This window comes from Lichenostomus cassidix, chromosome 26 (genome assembly GCF_008360975.1).
Source record: "Lichenostomus cassidix isolate B80296 chromosome 26, HeHo_3.0, whole genome shotgun sequence".
Taxonomy (NCBI): Eukaryota; Metazoa; Chordata; class Aves; order Passeriformes; family Meliphagidae; genus Lichenostomus; species Lichenostomus cassidix.
The window spans coordinates 1,523,930-1,539,801 of NC_139506.1; the positions used below are offsets into that span (position 1 = coordinate 1,523,930).

At 56.1% G+C, this 15,872-nt stretch overlaps 1 protein-coding gene across 2 annotated transcripts in view; it reads right to left on the reverse strand.

Moving 5' to 3' along the window:
- Positions 1-672: 672 nt before the first annotated feature.
- CACNA1S (calcium voltage-gated channel subunit alpha1 S) overlaps positions 673-15,872 on the reverse strand; it is a 41,969-nt gene continuing 26,769 nt past the window's right edge. For both annotated transcript variants that reach the window (XM_085083177.1, XM_085083176.1), the window contains 24 exons: positions 15,581-15,668; positions 15,228-15,335; positions 14,345-14,397; positions 13,937-14,083; positions 13,477-13,678; positions 11,985-12,143; positions 11,588-11,698; positions 11,018-11,101; positions 10,652-10,708; positions 9,777-9,905; positions 9,079-9,144; positions 8,489-8,580; positions 7,846-8,005; positions 7,264-7,391; positions 6,737-6,833; positions 5,513-5,615; positions 5,270-5,371; positions 5,029-5,153; positions 3,899-4,027; positions 3,050-3,249; positions 2,539-2,603; positions 2,027-2,118; positions 1,333-1,449; positions 673-1,121 (listed from right to left, as the gene is read on the reverse strand). In XM_085083177.1, the coding sequence (XP_084939303.1) occupies positions 861-1,121; positions 1,333-1,449; positions 2,027-2,118; positions 2,539-2,603; positions 3,050-3,249; positions 3,899-4,027; positions 5,029-5,153; positions 5,270-5,371; positions 5,513-5,615; positions 6,737-6,833; positions 7,264-7,391; positions 7,846-8,005; positions 8,489-8,580; positions 9,079-9,144; positions 9,777-9,905; positions 10,652-10,708; positions 11,018-11,101; positions 11,588-11,698; positions 11,985-12,143; positions 13,477-13,678; positions 13,937-14,083; positions 14,345-14,397; positions 15,228-15,335; positions 15,581-15,668 (2,875 nt within the window). In that variant the 3' untranslated portion in view covers positions 673-860. The remainder of the gene's footprint in view (positions 1,122-1,332; positions 1,450-2,026; positions 2,119-2,538; positions 2,604-3,049; positions 3,250-3,898; positions 4,028-5,028; positions 5,154-5,269; positions 5,372-5,512; positions 5,616-6,736; positions 6,834-7,263; positions 7,392-7,845; positions 8,006-8,488; positions 8,581-9,078; positions 9,145-9,776; positions 9,906-10,651; positions 10,709-11,017; positions 11,102-11,587; positions 11,699-11,984; positions 12,144-13,476; positions 13,679-13,936; positions 14,084-14,344; positions 14,398-15,227; positions 15,336-15,580; positions 15,669-15,872) is intronic.

The following is a 15,872-nucleotide window of genomic DNA, read 5'->3' on the forward strand; positions in this document are numbered from 1 at the left end:
GGGCACTGGGGTCTCTAACACCACCCCCTGGGCAGCCCCAGAGAGGAATAACCTCAGCTGCTGCTTGGCACTAGTGCCAAGGCTCCCAGGCAGTGCTGGGAGCACTGGCAGGAACAGTTCCACACTCTCCTGGCCCATGCCCCACTGAGCTGTGGGGATGGACATGGGCTGAATGTGACCTTCCCAGATACTGGGATGGATGCCTGACCCCAAGAGCACAGTGTGGAGATAGCAGAAGGGGCAGAAATGGCATCACAGTGTCCAGTTCTCCTCTTGGTCAGCCCCAGGGCTGCTGCCCCAGCCTGAACATCTGTCACAGCTCTGCCCCATCCCCAGTTCCATACACAGCTGGGACAGGGAGCCAAGAAGCCCTCAGGCCCCATTTTGCTGCCCAGCCCCTGGCACATCATCTCCTCACAGGTCAGACTTGGCTGCAGGGAGGAGGCTGCAGGCTCCAGCAGAGACACGAAGATGCTGGGCCCAGTCACTGGGATGTCAAGGGACCCCCAGAGCTTGGCACCTCCAAATGACTGGACTGGAGGCTGTCACATGAATCACTGCCAGCTCTGGTTACATGTGGTCTCACATTTGCAGCCTGCTGGCTGGGCATCAGCTGAGGGCACAGGCTGTGCAGGCAGGGTGGCAGAGGAAGGAGGGGAGGGGGATCCAGAGTCACACAGCAGGAACACTTTAATGACCTGTCCAGCTCTTGCAAGACCCCACTGGAACAGCATTGTCCTGTTCTGCACCAGCATCCCACAGACCTGTCCCAAAAATAATACCACAGCTGGCCAGTGTACCTCAGGGCCACAGGCAGGAGCAGGGAGCAGTGTGGCTCTGCTCCAGGGACCCTGAGCAGCTCACAGGCGAGTGGTAGTGACAGTCTTTTGGGAGGGAGCTGCACGGAGCCCTGGGGAGCTGGCTGGTGGCGTGGCTGAGGTGTCCAGTGGGGCAGAGCCAGTTTCTGTGCCCTGCAGTGTTTCTCTTCCCTTCAGCAGCTCCACAGCTGCTTTCTCCACTTCGTCCATCTCCAACTGGCTGCTGGCTGCCATCTCATCCCTGGTCATCGCTAGGAATGATGAGTCATGGGCCAGAGCCCCAAGGCCTCCTGAGATCAGAGCCTGTGCAGAAGGTGAGATCACAGCCTGGGTGCTCAGCCTGGGGAGGTGCCCTGGCTGCAGGCACCCACCCCCTTCTCCTCCCTCCCTTCTGCCCTCTGTGCTGCTCACCCTTGTCGCTAAGCTTTGCCCCCCATCATGGCATAACCATGGTATCCCTGGAATGTCCTGCCATCCCTGCTGTGCCCTCTGCCCAGCTTTGCCCTTGCCTTACCTCCTGAATGAGGAAGGTGATGGCTGGGGTGGAGGATGTTCTTGGCTCATCAGTTTCTCCCTGCTGGAACCTTGAGCTGGATGCTGTTCCTGTCACAGTGCCATCCTCTACAGGCAGCTGGGTGAGAGTAGCACAGAGCTGCAGCCTGGGCTCAGACACTGCCCAGGGAAGACCTCTCCCATGTTAGTGTGAGGGCAGCAGGTTCTGTCCCCTGTCTAGTGCCTGGACAGGCCATGCCACCCTGTTGGAGCCCCTGGGCAACCCCAAAATGGGAGCAGCAGGGCGAAGTGAACAGAGAGCTGGGAACCAGCCCTGGCCCCCTGCTCTGGCATGAGGTACTGGGGACAGCAAAGGGCAGCATGGGCAGCATGTGGGCAAATCTGACACACCCCTTCTGCCTGCCCTGGCTCTGGGGAGGCAGGAGGAATGTGCTTCCAGGAGCCAGAGGAATGTGCTTCCAGCTGTTCCAGCCTCGAGGAGCTCCCCATGACTGCTACAGCAGTGGGGTGGGAGCTCAGCTCCATGTCCAGGCTGATCCAAAGGAGAAGCTCTAGCAAGGCTAGATTAATACAGTGAGCCCTAGAGAGTGGCTCCTTCCCAGCCCAGCTGTGACAGCCTTTCCCAGGAGGGGAGGGAGGTTCACCCATGTCCCCCACATTACATGTCCCCTCTGCACATGCATTGCCCCTTTTACCTGAGGGAGGAGGAGTGGCCCTGATGATGAGGGACCAGAGGTGGCCCTTCGCCTCCTCCTTGGCCTCGGCATGGGTATGGGGTGGTTGAGCTCTGTGGGAGGGAAAGGTAGGGACATCAAATGGGTACAAGAACAAGGACCCCACTGCCAAACAGAGCTGGAAATGGGCTCACTAGACTGGGGAAAACAAAGGACTTAGGAGTTCAGCAGCACCCAAGATTCCTGTTTGAGGGAAGGAACGTGGTCTTGTGGCCCTGCTGCCCTGGGATGGCCAGTGCTCCCCCAGCCTGAGGCAGTGTCTCCATGGTTTATCACCCCAGAGGGCAGAAGGAGGGAGAAGGGTCTCCTGGAGCTCTCCAGACAGGTCCTGCTGTGCTCAGTGCTCTCAGCAAACCTCCAACTTGCTGGGGCCTGCATCTGCTCCTCCCACCCATCAATATCAGACCCTATCCCCTACCCTGGCCCCTGAGCTGGTCCCAGTCCCCCAGGAAAACAACAAAGATGAGACTTACCCCACTCTGGACGCCTGTGTGCTGCTGGTACTGTCTTCCTCAGCACCTCATCCTCGTACTCCACCCTGGCAAAGGCAGGCAGGTAGGTCAGCCTGAGTGGGGACCACTCACTGAGCCCAGCTCCACCTGGGGGTACAGCCCTCCTCACCTCCCCACCCTGGGGGGACAGACCTGTAGGGACAACTGGAATGGATGAACAGGGTGGAAACCCTGAGAAGTGGGGTCAATCTTGGCAATCTTTGTCCCTTCTACCTGTGCCCAGGCACGTGCTGGTGGCCCCAGCCTGGGCCTTGGCCCTCAGAGATTGGCAGGTAAGGGGTGGGGAATGGTTCCTACAAGTCTGGAGCCCTGCTGTCCACCTCCATCCTCACTGCACTGAGATGAAGGAGTGATGGGATGGGAGCCCCTGGGTGGCCAGGGTGCAGCCAGCTCCCAGGACAGCCCTGGGGAGGACAGTGGCATGGCCAGCACTGCCCCTCCATGCCTGCCCACTGAGGCTGGGCTCCCTTACCCCTCCAGCCAGCTGCTGCTGTTGGCATTGTTGATGTTGGTGTTGCCTTCCTGGGGGAAGTCATCAAGGAACACAGGAGAGTCGAGGTCCTCACTGCCCACCTCAGTGAACTGCAGGGGCCTCTGGCTGGCCACCTGGGGCTGCAGGGGGCTGCTGGGCTCCATGAAGCTGTCCACCTGGCCAAACAAGCCACCTGTCCTCTGCAACCAACAGGGAGGGCATCAGGGCAAGGCTGAGCTCCAGGCTGCTCTGGAGTCATTCCCATGTCGAAATAGCAATTGCTCTGCTCAGGCCTTGCAGACCACATGGTCCTTCCCAAAACCTCACTGCCCAGGTGGGGAAACTGAGGCACTGAGAGTTGATGGCCATGCAACAGCACAGCCAGCCCATTACAACCCTGTCACCTCTGTGGGACAGCCTGGGGTGGTGGCACCTCTGGACACAGAAGGAGATGCAACTCTGCAGCCCCACAGCTGCCCAGGCTGTCTCTGAGACTCCCAGGGAGTGGGAAGTGCATCAGTTCCTGTGACACCAGAGCTGTCCTGCCTTAGCCTGGCAGAACCTGTGTGTGGGAACCTCCAAACCAGGAGGTGAGCATTCAGCACAGCCCTGCCAGGCACATGGGCTGGGTCCTTTCAGAGAGGGCAAACTGAGGCAGAAAGCAGCTTGCCCAAGATGACACAACCAGGATGTCCTGATGCTCACAGAAAGGAAAGAAATGCTGATCATCCTTGTGGTCCCCACGCTGCAGACCCAGTGCTAGTAGCCAACCTGATCCACCACCACCACTTTGAAATCAGGGCTGGGTGGGACCACCAACCCATGTAGTGCCCTGAGGGCTGAACTCACCCTGTATATCCCTTCCTCCATGGCAGCCTCCACCATGGCTCTTTCCAGCTCTTCCTCAGCAGTCAAGTCCCCAGAAATGGCCCGATGGATTTCAGGAGCAGCTTCTTCTTCAATGCTCCTCAGCCCAGCCTGGAGGGGACAGGAAGGCAGGGCTGATGTGACCATGCCCCACCACCCCTCTCACCTTGGTCTGTGGAGAGGGAAACATGAGCCACACTCACCTTGCCAGGTGTCCTACCAAGGACAGGCCATGAGTCACACCCTGCACTGCCTCTGTGCTTGGTGACACTGCTTCTGAGCTCATCCTGTCCCACAGCTGCCCCACAGCTGTCCCACAGTTTCTGGGCTCATCCTGTCCCCAAAAGGGAATGCCAAGGGCAGCCTGATGGAGTGTCAGGCTGGTGACAGCCAAGGGCAGGCTGGGCCTCTGTCCCTGATCTGGGACCTGGCTCTTTTCCTTGCTTTGTGCCTTTGGGGCCTGGTCTTTTATCTCTACAGGTGCTTTCCTCCCTATGAAGTCAGGACATCCCAGCCTTCTGGCCAGGCACACAAATCCTCCACCAGCACCCCTGCTGTGCTTCTCTGACTGCAGTGGTCCCAGTCAAAGTCAGCCACGTTGACCCCCCCCTCCACCTGATGCTCTGTAAGGCTGAGAGAACATAGAGAACGCCAGGCACATGGAATTATCATCAATCAGACACTGCTAAGGGGAGAAGAGGGGGAAGGCCCTGGGATTGGAGCAGAGCAGGTGGGTAAGGGCTTGAGTGAGCAGCATTTGGCACAATGGTCTGTGGTGGGAGTTTCCAGGTCTTGAAACTACTTGGTGAGGCACCAGATCCTGCCAAGTGCTCTCTTCAATTGGAGTTAGTGGAGCAGAGAGACAAAATCCTCCTTTGCTTTCAGAGTCACCTGCACTCTGGGCACTAAGGTCACACTCAGCAGTTCAGTGCTGGTTTTCCTGGGGTCCCCTCACTTCCAGAGGCCTGAGGCACAGGGGTCCCTGTGTGTCACTGAAGCTCTCTGAGTCCTCCTGGACTTCCCCAGGCTGGGGGAAGCCTCTTCCCTGCCCTGCAGAGCTCTCTGCCCACCTCCAGGAAGAATCACTTCCCCAGCACCACCCACACACCAACCTGGATCTGCACAGCGTTTTTCTTGGGCCGGTACCCATAATATTCCTCCTGGCGCTTCATGAACTTCCTAAAATGTTCTTGGATCAGGAAAGTAGCATAGAACTTGCCCACTGTCACCTCATCATCTGGAGGGAGAAAACCAACATGATTCTGCTTGTCACAAGATCCCAAGTGGCTGGAGCAGTGACACCCTGACCAGGAGTCACCCTGTCCCTCTGGGAAGTGCCACCTGGTGACATACCTCCAATAGGTGGGATGACCTGGTCCAAAAGCTTCATACTTGTTCGCTTCCAGATCTTTTTGATAATAGCTCTGAGCTCCTCATTGGCCTGTTCAAAATTACCTGTGAGGGAAGGGAGCAGGACAGAGCAGTTCATTCTCAGGGATGTGAACAGGAATGAAGACAAAGCATGCCAGGACCTGCACCTGGCACCACAGAGAAGGTCCCTGTCAGGCTATAGAGGCAGACAAGATCACCACTTACCTTCTGTCTTGATCTTGAGGGCTGTCCTGACCAGCGCAAAGAGGGTGGCATTGAAGGTGACAGTGCCATCGCTGTTCAGGGGCATGTTCATGCACACCAGGCGCTGCACAGCAAACCAACACCTGTGACCCCAGGTGGCACAGTAGGCTGGCAGCCCCAAGACTCAGTGCCTGTCCTGGGCAGAGGCTCTGCTCAGGGCATGGAGCCCTACCTGCCCTGCCCAGGCCCAGGGGCTCTGCACCACCCCTGGTACCACAATTGCCAGAGGCAGTGACATCCCTTGTCCCATCCAGCTGAACCAGAGCAAGTGAGGGGTAGAGTTAGGGGAAATAACCTACAGGGACATGGGTGCCATGGGAAAAAATTAGAGAATCACAGAATTGTTTAGGTTGGAAAAGATCTGTAAGATCATCAAGTTCAGCTGTTACCCCAGCACTGCCAAGGCCACCAGAAAAAACACATAAGCCACATCCACATGGTTTTTAAATCCCTCCAGGGCAGTGACCTACCACTGCCCTAGACAGCCTGTCCAAGGGCCTAATCAATCTTTTGGTGAAAAAAAATTCCCTAATATCCATCCTAAACCTCTCATCCTGCAACTTGAGACTGTTTCCTCTTGTTCTGTTACTTGTTACTTGAGAGAAGAGACCAACTCCCACCTGGCTTCAACCTCCTGTCAGGGAGCTGTAGAGAGCAAGAAGGTCTCCTCTAAGCCCCCTCTTTTCCAGGCTGAATCCCCCTAGCTGCTTTCAGAGAGACAGGAGTCATTTTGCATTGTGCTCCCTGCTCCAAAACATGTCCCAGGCTGCTGTGAGGAATCTGGGGATCAACTCTCCTGATGTGTTTGCCCAAAACCCAGGAGGGATCACACCAATGCCTGAGCTCCTCCCCATACATGTTACACATGAGCCTCACACAGGCCCTGGGTTTGTTCAGAATGAGCCAAGCCAGGAAAAGTGTATTTCTGCCTAGAGAATTGGGGTTTCCTGCTCCCTAAACTTGAGTCCTGATCTTCAGGAGCTTGATCCACTCTGTGCAGGCCAGTGTGCCTCTCCTTGACCCCCGAATACACTGCTTCATCAAAAAGGAGAGGTCAGAGCTGAATATTAGCCATGGCACTGGGAAGCTGGCTGGACTGTCACCTTCAACCTCCTGCGAGGACACAGTGACAGCCTGGGGAAGGTGTCCCTGTGCCCACACACCTTGTCACCCCTTGGCTCTCACCTTACAAGCTACACGGTGTGGGCAGAACTTCCCAAAGCCCAGGGGAGGTTGGATACGCCTCAGCAGAGTCACCACATCCAAGTGTTTGATTCTCCCCCTGCAGAGGAAACAGCAGCTCAGCACTGAGGCAGCAGATCTGCTTGATGGTGGCTTGAGGAGGGGCTGTGGGGGCTCATCCTGGGGTCTGCCCCATGCTTCTGTGGTGGGCAAATCCCTACTCTTCCCTGTGCTCCTCCTAGGGAAAGCAGCTGCTCCCTGTGGCACTGGGGAGCTGGTAAAGGTGTGCAATGGCATGGGAAGAGCTGGCAGCCTCACCACAGCTGGATGAAGTGGGAAGGGAAAGTCTTATATTCCCAAATATCCTGATGGCTTTTATCAGACCTGGAATATTCCAGCAAGCCCACATCCACCTGTGAGATGCTGGAATCTAACTCCTAGGCAGTGGCACAGCTTACCCTGCCATGAATATCTCTGGGCAACCCACTCCATGGAACAACTCTCCATGCCATTCACCCACTGATACTCACTTGGCCTCAGGGTCGTACTCAGCCCAGATCCGTTTGAACTCATCCAGGTGATGAGGCCCAAGGATGGACCAGTCCCGGGTCAGGTAGTCAAAGTTGTCCATGATGACAGCCACAAAGAGGTTAATGATCTGGGGGCAGAGGAACAGAAGGGAAGGACCCAGTCAGGGAGGAGAGACCCGATGGCCAGCAGCACAAAAATATGGACAGGTGTGTTCTGGAGCAGAAGGGGCTTGGGATCTCCTGGAATCAGAGTGAGGGTCTTCCTATGCAGAGAGGAACCTCCTGCTCAAGCAGGTCATATGAAAGGACAAGCACATGGGCATCTTGTCCCTCTCCACCCTTGCAAAGACCAACACAAACATATCTGGAAGGCAGCACATGGAGCCTGTGGGGAGAAAATGAAAGGGGATCCTGGGTCCCCCAGGAGTGCAGTGCCAGTTTACAGAATGACTGGGTAGGTGGGCTGGGGGTGATGTCCACGGGAGGTGCTGTGGGCTCACCCCATGAGACACACAGCTAATAATACAGTGGCTGCCCAGGCAGGACAGGGGTGCCAAAGGGGCTCTGTGGGAGCCAGCATACCAGGAAGGCACAGAGCATGTAGAAGCTGATGAAATAGAAGTAGGCAAAGCCAGTGCCACAGGTGTACTCCTCGCCCTCAGCATAGTCCGACTCTGGGTCACAGCGCCTGCCGTAGCTGCAGTCCAGCAGGATCTCCTGCCAGGCCTCACCAGTTGCACACCTGGGAAGAGAGGATGGATACCTGTTGGTCTCTGCCTGTCCTGGATAAGCTGGGCATGCAGGGAGGGCTGAGGCCAGCCCAGAGCACAGGGGAGCTGCTGGGAAAGGAGCAGTCAGGATTCTGGGCTTGCTGCTGTAGGGCCACTGAAAGATTCAGAGTGAAGTGTCTGGAGTCAAGGAAAGCCTTGGGCTGAGCTCCTGCTTCCCATGTGTTTCCTCACAATTCACAAATTAAAATCCAGTCTGGGAAGGAAATATTCAGAATAGCAACCCCAAAATGCCCCTCTCTCTGGCAGCCCAGACACTCCAGATAAACCCACAGCCTCTCCTGAAATGCTCCCACTGCTGCAGGAGATCTTTCTGTGGGACAAAAAAGAAATCAACTACTGAAATGTTGGTCCTCCCTCACTCCAAGCTGAGTGTTCCCACAGGCTCAGTGCCCAGCCTCCTTCTGGAGCTGCTCAGACAACAGGACAAGACTGACCTGAAGAGCAGCAGCACAGCTTGTGGAAAGGTCTGGAAGTTGTTGTTTCGGTTGATCTGGGTCCCATCCACCATGGCAATCTTCCCAAACATCTGTAAATCACAGTGTGAGGTCTCCAGTGTGCCACTCTTTCTCGGGCACTGACCACCCTCCAGAGCACTCTGGACCCTGAGCTCCACTTCCTGTTGTTTATTTGGCCTTGGGCATCCCCAGAAGAGATTGAGATTGGGGTGTGGGTGCTCTGGGGCTTAGAAGCTACTTAGACATTCCTGCCAGTGCTGAAAACACCCCTGACTACAACTGCACTTCATCTGGGCCAAGGAGACAAGGTCTCCTGAACCAGCACAAGCACTGGTGCCTGTGTGTCTAGGCTGTGCTATTGATTCCCAAAGTGCTCTTTGCTGTGTGCCTCAGCTGCCCTGGCTAAAGCCCAGGGATGGGAGGCTGCTGGGGTGGCAAAAATCCTTGCAGACCAGGGCAAACAGGTCCCATCATGTGCAAAGCCCCAGAGAGGGCCTAGCAGAGGAACCATCAGGCTCAGGGCATCTGATGAAGACCAATTCCCACCCCTCTGTCCCAGTGCCTCTCACCTGCATCCCAATCACAGCATAGATGAAGAAAAGCATCACAATCAGCAGGGCCACATATGGCAGAGCCTATAACAGAAGGACCATGGCTTGTGTGAGACACCAGCCCAGCATCCAAGGCAACCCAGGGACAGGGTGTCAGCTCTGGAGGTGCTGCATGAGGCCAGTGTCTAGGTCCCTGTGTGGGGAGGGGACAACTCACCTGTTCCTCTAACCACCCTCTTGCTGGCCCCTTCCCTGTGGTTCTCACCCATGGGAAACTGATGTCAGCCCCCATGGGAGCACTGCTCTCTGTGGCTAGGACAGAGGCTCAGCACACCCCATGGCTGCCCAGGGCTGAGGGAACTGCCCAGGTCAGGGCTCTGAGCTGATGCTGCAGCATGCCCTGGGGTACCAACCTGGTGGAGATCCCAGCCAAGTGGGACCAGCATGAATGGGCCCAGGCAGGTACTGCCAGCAGCTGGCCCAGCTCTGGCCCACAGTGCTGTCAGCCAGGGAGTCCCACACGCCTTCCCACCCACATGGGCAATGTTCTCCACACCACAAGCCCCCAGCCCAGTCTGAGGTCAGCAGCCTGCCAGCACTGTCCTCTCCTCTGCCTGGTGAGGACAGGCTGCTCATCCTACCAGCCTGAGGATCAGCCACTGCTGCCAGCCCAGGGCATGTGTGTGTTTGGGAGGAGAGCACTGCTCCTGACAGACCTGAAAGGACTTGATGAAGGTCCACAGCAGGGTTCTGACACCTTCACCCCGGCTCAGCAACTTCACCAGACGCATCACCCGGAACAGCCGGAAAAAAGTGATGGAGACGCGGCCATTGTCATCAGGGTCCTGCAGGCAGAGCACAACAGCTGGAGGACAGAGAGTGCTGAAGGTTTTCAAGGTGGAGGGGTCCAGGTCCTGGGGTAAGGAAGGGTAAGGAGATCCCACCCCCATGCACCAGTCATTGTCCCTGCAGCCCTTGACCCACACAGGATCAGACTGCAAAGATGTGCTGGCACTTTTCCCCCTGGCACTTCTCCCCATAGCCTTCCAGGGATCTCATCTCCCCAGTCCTCTATGCTCATACCTTTGACAATGGGATACTGCAGGGAGGAAAGCATGCTGCCACATGGACTGGGAGAGCTGTGGGTCACAGGGCCACCAGAGACAGGCTTAGTCCCACCAGGCTCTTGCCTAGCACATCCTCTATTTGTAGGGTGGGGTGTAGCTAACTCTGGCTGTGTCAGAGGCTGCATCCCTTCAGGCCTTAGGCAGTGTGGGTAATGGGCAGAAGCTTTCCTGCCCTGCAGCTGGGAAGGTCCTCTGCTATGGCAGCTCCAGGGGATGGGTTGGTGAAGGGCAGGACTGGGATTTCACATGGGCCCAAGAGGGCTGGAGAACAGCCTTGCACCTCTTAGGGTGGGAAGGAGTGTCTGTGTGTGTGGCGTGTCACCCCAAATCCCTCTCAGCAAGGACAGAGTTACACCCCAGAGAGGGTCTGGTGTGCCTCAGTGACATGCAGGGCACATGCAAACGCTGGCCACAGGCCAGTGAGGGAGCAGGATGCACAGCAGGCACATGCAGCTGATACTTACAGTGCCATCACAGCCTCCACCCAGGCAGTACAATCCACCACTGGGTGCAAGAATAGTCTGTCAAGAGAACAAGAGAGTCAGAAGTGAGGCAGGAAAGATCGAGGAGACCAGAGGGGCAGGGGCAATGCGACATGCTGGGCAGTTGGGGATGTTTAAATAGTGCTTCAGTGCTCAAAGGGCCACAGCTGTGCTCTCCATGCACTCATGCCATGTGCTGATCTTAGCTTGTCCCTCCCCAGAACCAAGCAGAGCAGAGAGGAGAGGACACCATCCCCCTGCAGAGCTGGACAGCATCCCAGCACCCCTGCCTCATCCCAGGGCAGGGGACAAGGGGACACTGGCATGCCTGAGCCCCCTGACACTTACATCAATCTCGCTGAGGATGACATCAATGATGCTGCCAATCACTATGAGGAAGTCAAAGACATTCCAGGGGTCTCCGAAGTAGCCCTGTCAGGGAGGAGCCAAAGAAGAGTGAACATCCAAGGGTATAAGTCAAGGAGGAGACAGACACTGCAGCCCAGAGGAAGGGGTACCAGAATGTCCTTCAGTGACTCTGACCCTCAGAAGACTGGATAGTGGTCAGACCCTGCACCCTCTGCTCAGTTATTTGTCCTGTCTTGCAGTGCAGTGAAATGAGGAGGGTGGATCAGGGTGGCCAGAGCTATGACCCCACTAGTGACATCACCCTGAAGATGGGAACAGTGGCCAACTGGACTGGGTGGCATTTGGCTAGCAAGGGTAGCTCTAACAAGCAGTAGTCCTTCCAGAAACTCCAAGATCCTGCACATGGGGGTCCCTAAGGGTCTCACAAGGAGAAGTTCCCTGGAGCTGCAAGGCTGGGGATTGAGAGATGCCACTCAAGAGATGCCAAACGCAGGATAAATGGACCCCTGGCTTGGCCTGTTTTCCATGCTTATCATGCTCCTCTCTCACCTTGACTTTAAAGGCCATGAGCTTGAGGACCATCTCCAGGGTGAAGAGGATGGTGAAGGCCACGTTGAGGATGTCTGAGACATGGTTCATTTCTTCAGACTGGTTGTAATGCTGAATATAAGGCAGAAGGAGCCATTAGCTGATGGCAGATCCAGCCTCCATTGTGAGCTCAGATGTTTGTGCTGGATGCAGAGCCCTCTCCCACAGTCAGGCCTATGGCTCAGAAAAAATTTCCCCCTGCAGCCTCTTCTCTGGGCTCCCCACATCCCACCAATCCCATTTTGCCCCATCCTACCATAATGAAATACCTCTTGTCCAGAGGCTCTCTCAGGGATTGCAGGGCTAAGCCAGCCTGTGCCCTTCCACAGCCACCCCTCCACCCCCCCGTGCCCCTTACCTGCATGCCCAGGCAGATGGTGTTCAGCAGGATCAGGAAGAACATGAGGTACTCAAAATAGGAGGAGGTGACCACGTACCAGATCTGGTACTGGTAGGGGTTCTTGGGGATGTAGCGGCGCAGAGGACGAGCCTTCAGTGCATACTGCACACACTGGCGCTGGGGAGGGCAGGGAGGGAGGCAGGGCAGTGAGATCCACTGCAGGGCACAGCCTCAGCACCACCAGCAACACTGCACATCCCCACACACCCAACCTGGATTGCCCGTCTCTCCCAGCCCAACCACACGGGCCAGGTACAGCAGTGGGTCATGGAACTGCTGTGCATCCCACAAAAACACCCCAGAGCACCCACATGGGACAAGTTTCCAAAGTCATCTTTTGCCTTCAAAGATGGCCATGCTGCCCTCAGCCCAGCCCCTCCAGCCCAGGGCCTGCCTGCTGATCCCAGCACTTCCCCGCAGTCTCTCAGGACTGGCTTAGAGCACCCTGAAGACATCACATGAACCAGGGGGAAGGGGACACTGAGATGGCTGCACAGCCTGTCCCTCCCCAGCAGCCCAGGGCCATCTCTGCTGGGTTTCTGTGTGGTTCACATCACCCTGGCACCCCCAGCTCGAGCTGTCTGTGCTGTCTCAGTGCAGGAGCATGACAGCACTCCTGGGCCAGCAGCCACCCCTGTCCAGTGTCCTCCCCAGTGTGTCCAGATCCTCTGCCAATGCCTCTGCTGCTTTCAGCCTTGCTGTCTCCAGCCAGAATGACAGCATGACAGCACCACAGAAGGGCTGGCAGCGGAAGGTGCCTCTGGAGATAGTCTAGCCACAGTTTCCTGCCCAAAGCAGGGCCAACTGCAACATGCTGCCCAGGACAATCGGTTTTTGAATAGCTCCAAGGATAGAGACTTCACAGCCTCTCTCTGCAGGGCAACCTGTTCCAGTGCTTGACCACCATCACCATTAAAAAAGGGCCTTTTAAATGGAATTTTTTGTTTTCTTCAGTTTGTGTCAATTGCATTTTTTCCTGCCACTGGGCACAACTGAAAAGAATCTGGCTCCATCTCCTCTATACCTTCCCATTAGGTGTTTATAGCCATAGGTAAGATTCCTATGAGCCTTCTCTCCTCAACACCAGACTTGGTTCCCAGACCCTCAATCATCTCTTTGCTGGACTCACTCCAGTACATCCATCTTGCTTTTGTACTGGGGAGCGCAGAAATGGGCACAACCATCTGCTCCAGCTCAGAAATGGGCACCCTACCTGTCCAGGGAGGCCCACTCCCAGTTTCTGGTCCCCTCTGCCCTTCCCTCAGAAGGCTTGTTTTGTGCTAGACATGGGTCCAGCTGGCCTTGCCCCAGCAGCAAACAGAACTGGGGCAGGTTCAACTCCTCAGTCTCAGCAGTGTCACCACAAAGAAGGGCTGATCCAAATCAGCTGGCCCCAGCAGTGCCAGATCCAGGATTGGTCCTCCTTGTCCTGTCCCAGCAGCCCCATTACCTGGTTCTTGTCCAGCTCACAGTTCTTGTACTCATTCTCCCCTTGCTCCTGGAAGGTGACGATGACAAAGCCCACAAAGATGTTCATCATGAAGAAGGCAATGAGGATGATGTAGATGATGAAGAACATTGCAATCTCCACCCGGTAGTTGTAGATAGGGCCTGAATCCTCAGCATTAGTGTCAATGGCCATGTACAGCAACCTATAGGAACGAAATTGAGGCAACAGAAATCCTAATTAGGAGGGAAATACCATGTCTCCTCTAAAAGGTTAAGGAGAGCTTTGGGAACATCCAACAACAGTGGGGCAGGACTGCTTGGGTAACCTTGCCAACCCCACAGCCACTGCCATGGTGACTGGTCCTGCTTCTCAGCCTGGACAGCTCTTTTCTCTTTACCCTGGCCAAGGCCCATGGCAGTGCCCTGCTCCCCACACAGACCTCCCCTCAGCACAGACTCACTGTGGCCAGCCCTCAAAGGTGGAGACTGTGAAAAGTGACATCATGGCCGAGAAGACATTGTCGAAGTGGAAGTCATTGTGCACCCAGATTCTCTCCTGCACCTCAATCTGCGTGGGGTCTGCGTCCACATAGTTGATGAACTGACCCCTGCAGCAGAAGGGACACAGTGCTCACTGCCAGGGCCCCCTCAGCCCACAGGCTGCAGGACCAGCCTGGGCCTCCCTGGGAGGGAAGGAGAGCCCTGTGCTTGGTCCTGATTTACCCCAGGGTGAGGAAGAACAGGACAACACCTCAGGTCCACTTTTTGGATGCAACACTGCCATGCAGGAACACAAGCATCCCTCACCACATCCGCCCCAGCTCCCATCCCTGGCCACCACCCACCTGGGAGTTGCAGAGAGCTCTTACCTGCACTCCTTCTCTGTCAGCTTGGATGGGTCTGTGCACCTATAGAACTTGCCCTGCATTTAACAGAGACCAGAAATGGCCATAGTGTTGCTGACTTCAGAAGCTCTGGGGAGTTTTGACTTTTTGCTAGCCCACAGTCAGTCCCTGCTCTGCCACCTCCATGCAGACTCTGGCCCTGGCCTCCCACCACCTCTGGCCTCCCCACTGTGCCTGCCAACACAACCCAGTTCACAAGGCATTTCAGGAGTCAGGGCAGACCTGGGGTCAGTCCCAGGCTGAGATCAAGAAACACTGCCTAGTGATGGGAACAAACCTCCCATGGTCCTGAGCTGAGGCCTACCTAGCTCACCCTATCTGGTGAGGGACATCTGGAAGCCAACTATTTGGAAAATAGGGAAGAAAGCAGTAGCCAGAGAATTAACTTAAAGCTAAGGTATGTTGACAGCTCTGCTCAGTCTGCAGGGTGTCCTGAAAGCTCTTCCCACATCATCTCAGAATTTAAGCTGTTATTAGAACAAAACTGAGCTCAGCCAGGGCCAGCTCTGCCTTAAGAGGCCCAGGGAGCAGGAGTAGTGCTGTGAGAAAGGAAACCCTTCACAATCAAAGCACAGAAGAAACAGTCAGAAGCACCTGCTGCCTTAGAAAGAGGAAACTGAGGCATGAAGTGAGGTGAGGCAGTTGGCCCCTTTACAGGTGCTGTCTGGACCTGACAGTCCCCTGGGTGCTTCCTGCCCTCCTCTCACTGCAGGCTCTTCTGTCTGAGCACAGAGAGCACAGCCTGTGCTGACCCCAACACTGGCAGACACCATGCCAAGGTGCTGTCTAGAACAGCCTGTCCAGGATGAGCAGAAGGTCCCTCCTGCCCACCTGAGGCACCACTCACCTTGAAGAGCTGAACTCCAATGCAGGCAAACATGAACTGCAGCAATGTTGTGACAACCACGATGTTACCAATAGTCTTGATGGCCACGAACACACACTGGACCACGTGCTGCAGAGGTGGAGGACAGTGCACATGTGACCATGTTTGGGGTGAGCCCCTGCTCTGTGTCCCACACCCTCCCACTGCAGGGACAGGCTCCAGGAAGAGTGGGAGCCTGCCAAGAGCAGAGGGATTGGGCAGACCCCTTCCACAGATGAGTAGTGGGAATTGGGAACAGGGCATGATGCCTGCCACATAACCTCCTGGTAGGACTGCCATGGGAGGAGGTCCCCCAGTCCCAGCCTCTCGCTTACCTTCAGCCCCTTTGCCCTGTTAATGGCTCGCAGAGGCCTCAGCACCCTCAGCACTCTGAGGATCTTCACCACAGAGATGGTACTGGACCTGGGGAGGCAGGCATAGCTGAGACGGGGCAATTTCCCTGCCCAGGGCAGGCTGGCACAGCCCCACCAAGCAGTAGCAGCAGGCTGGGGCCAGCAGTGAGGGACAAGGGATGGCAGAGACACACAGATGTCACCATCACCCCACATAAGGCCAAGTGACACTGGCAGCTGGAGAAAGCAGATCCAAATTGAATTTCTACCCATA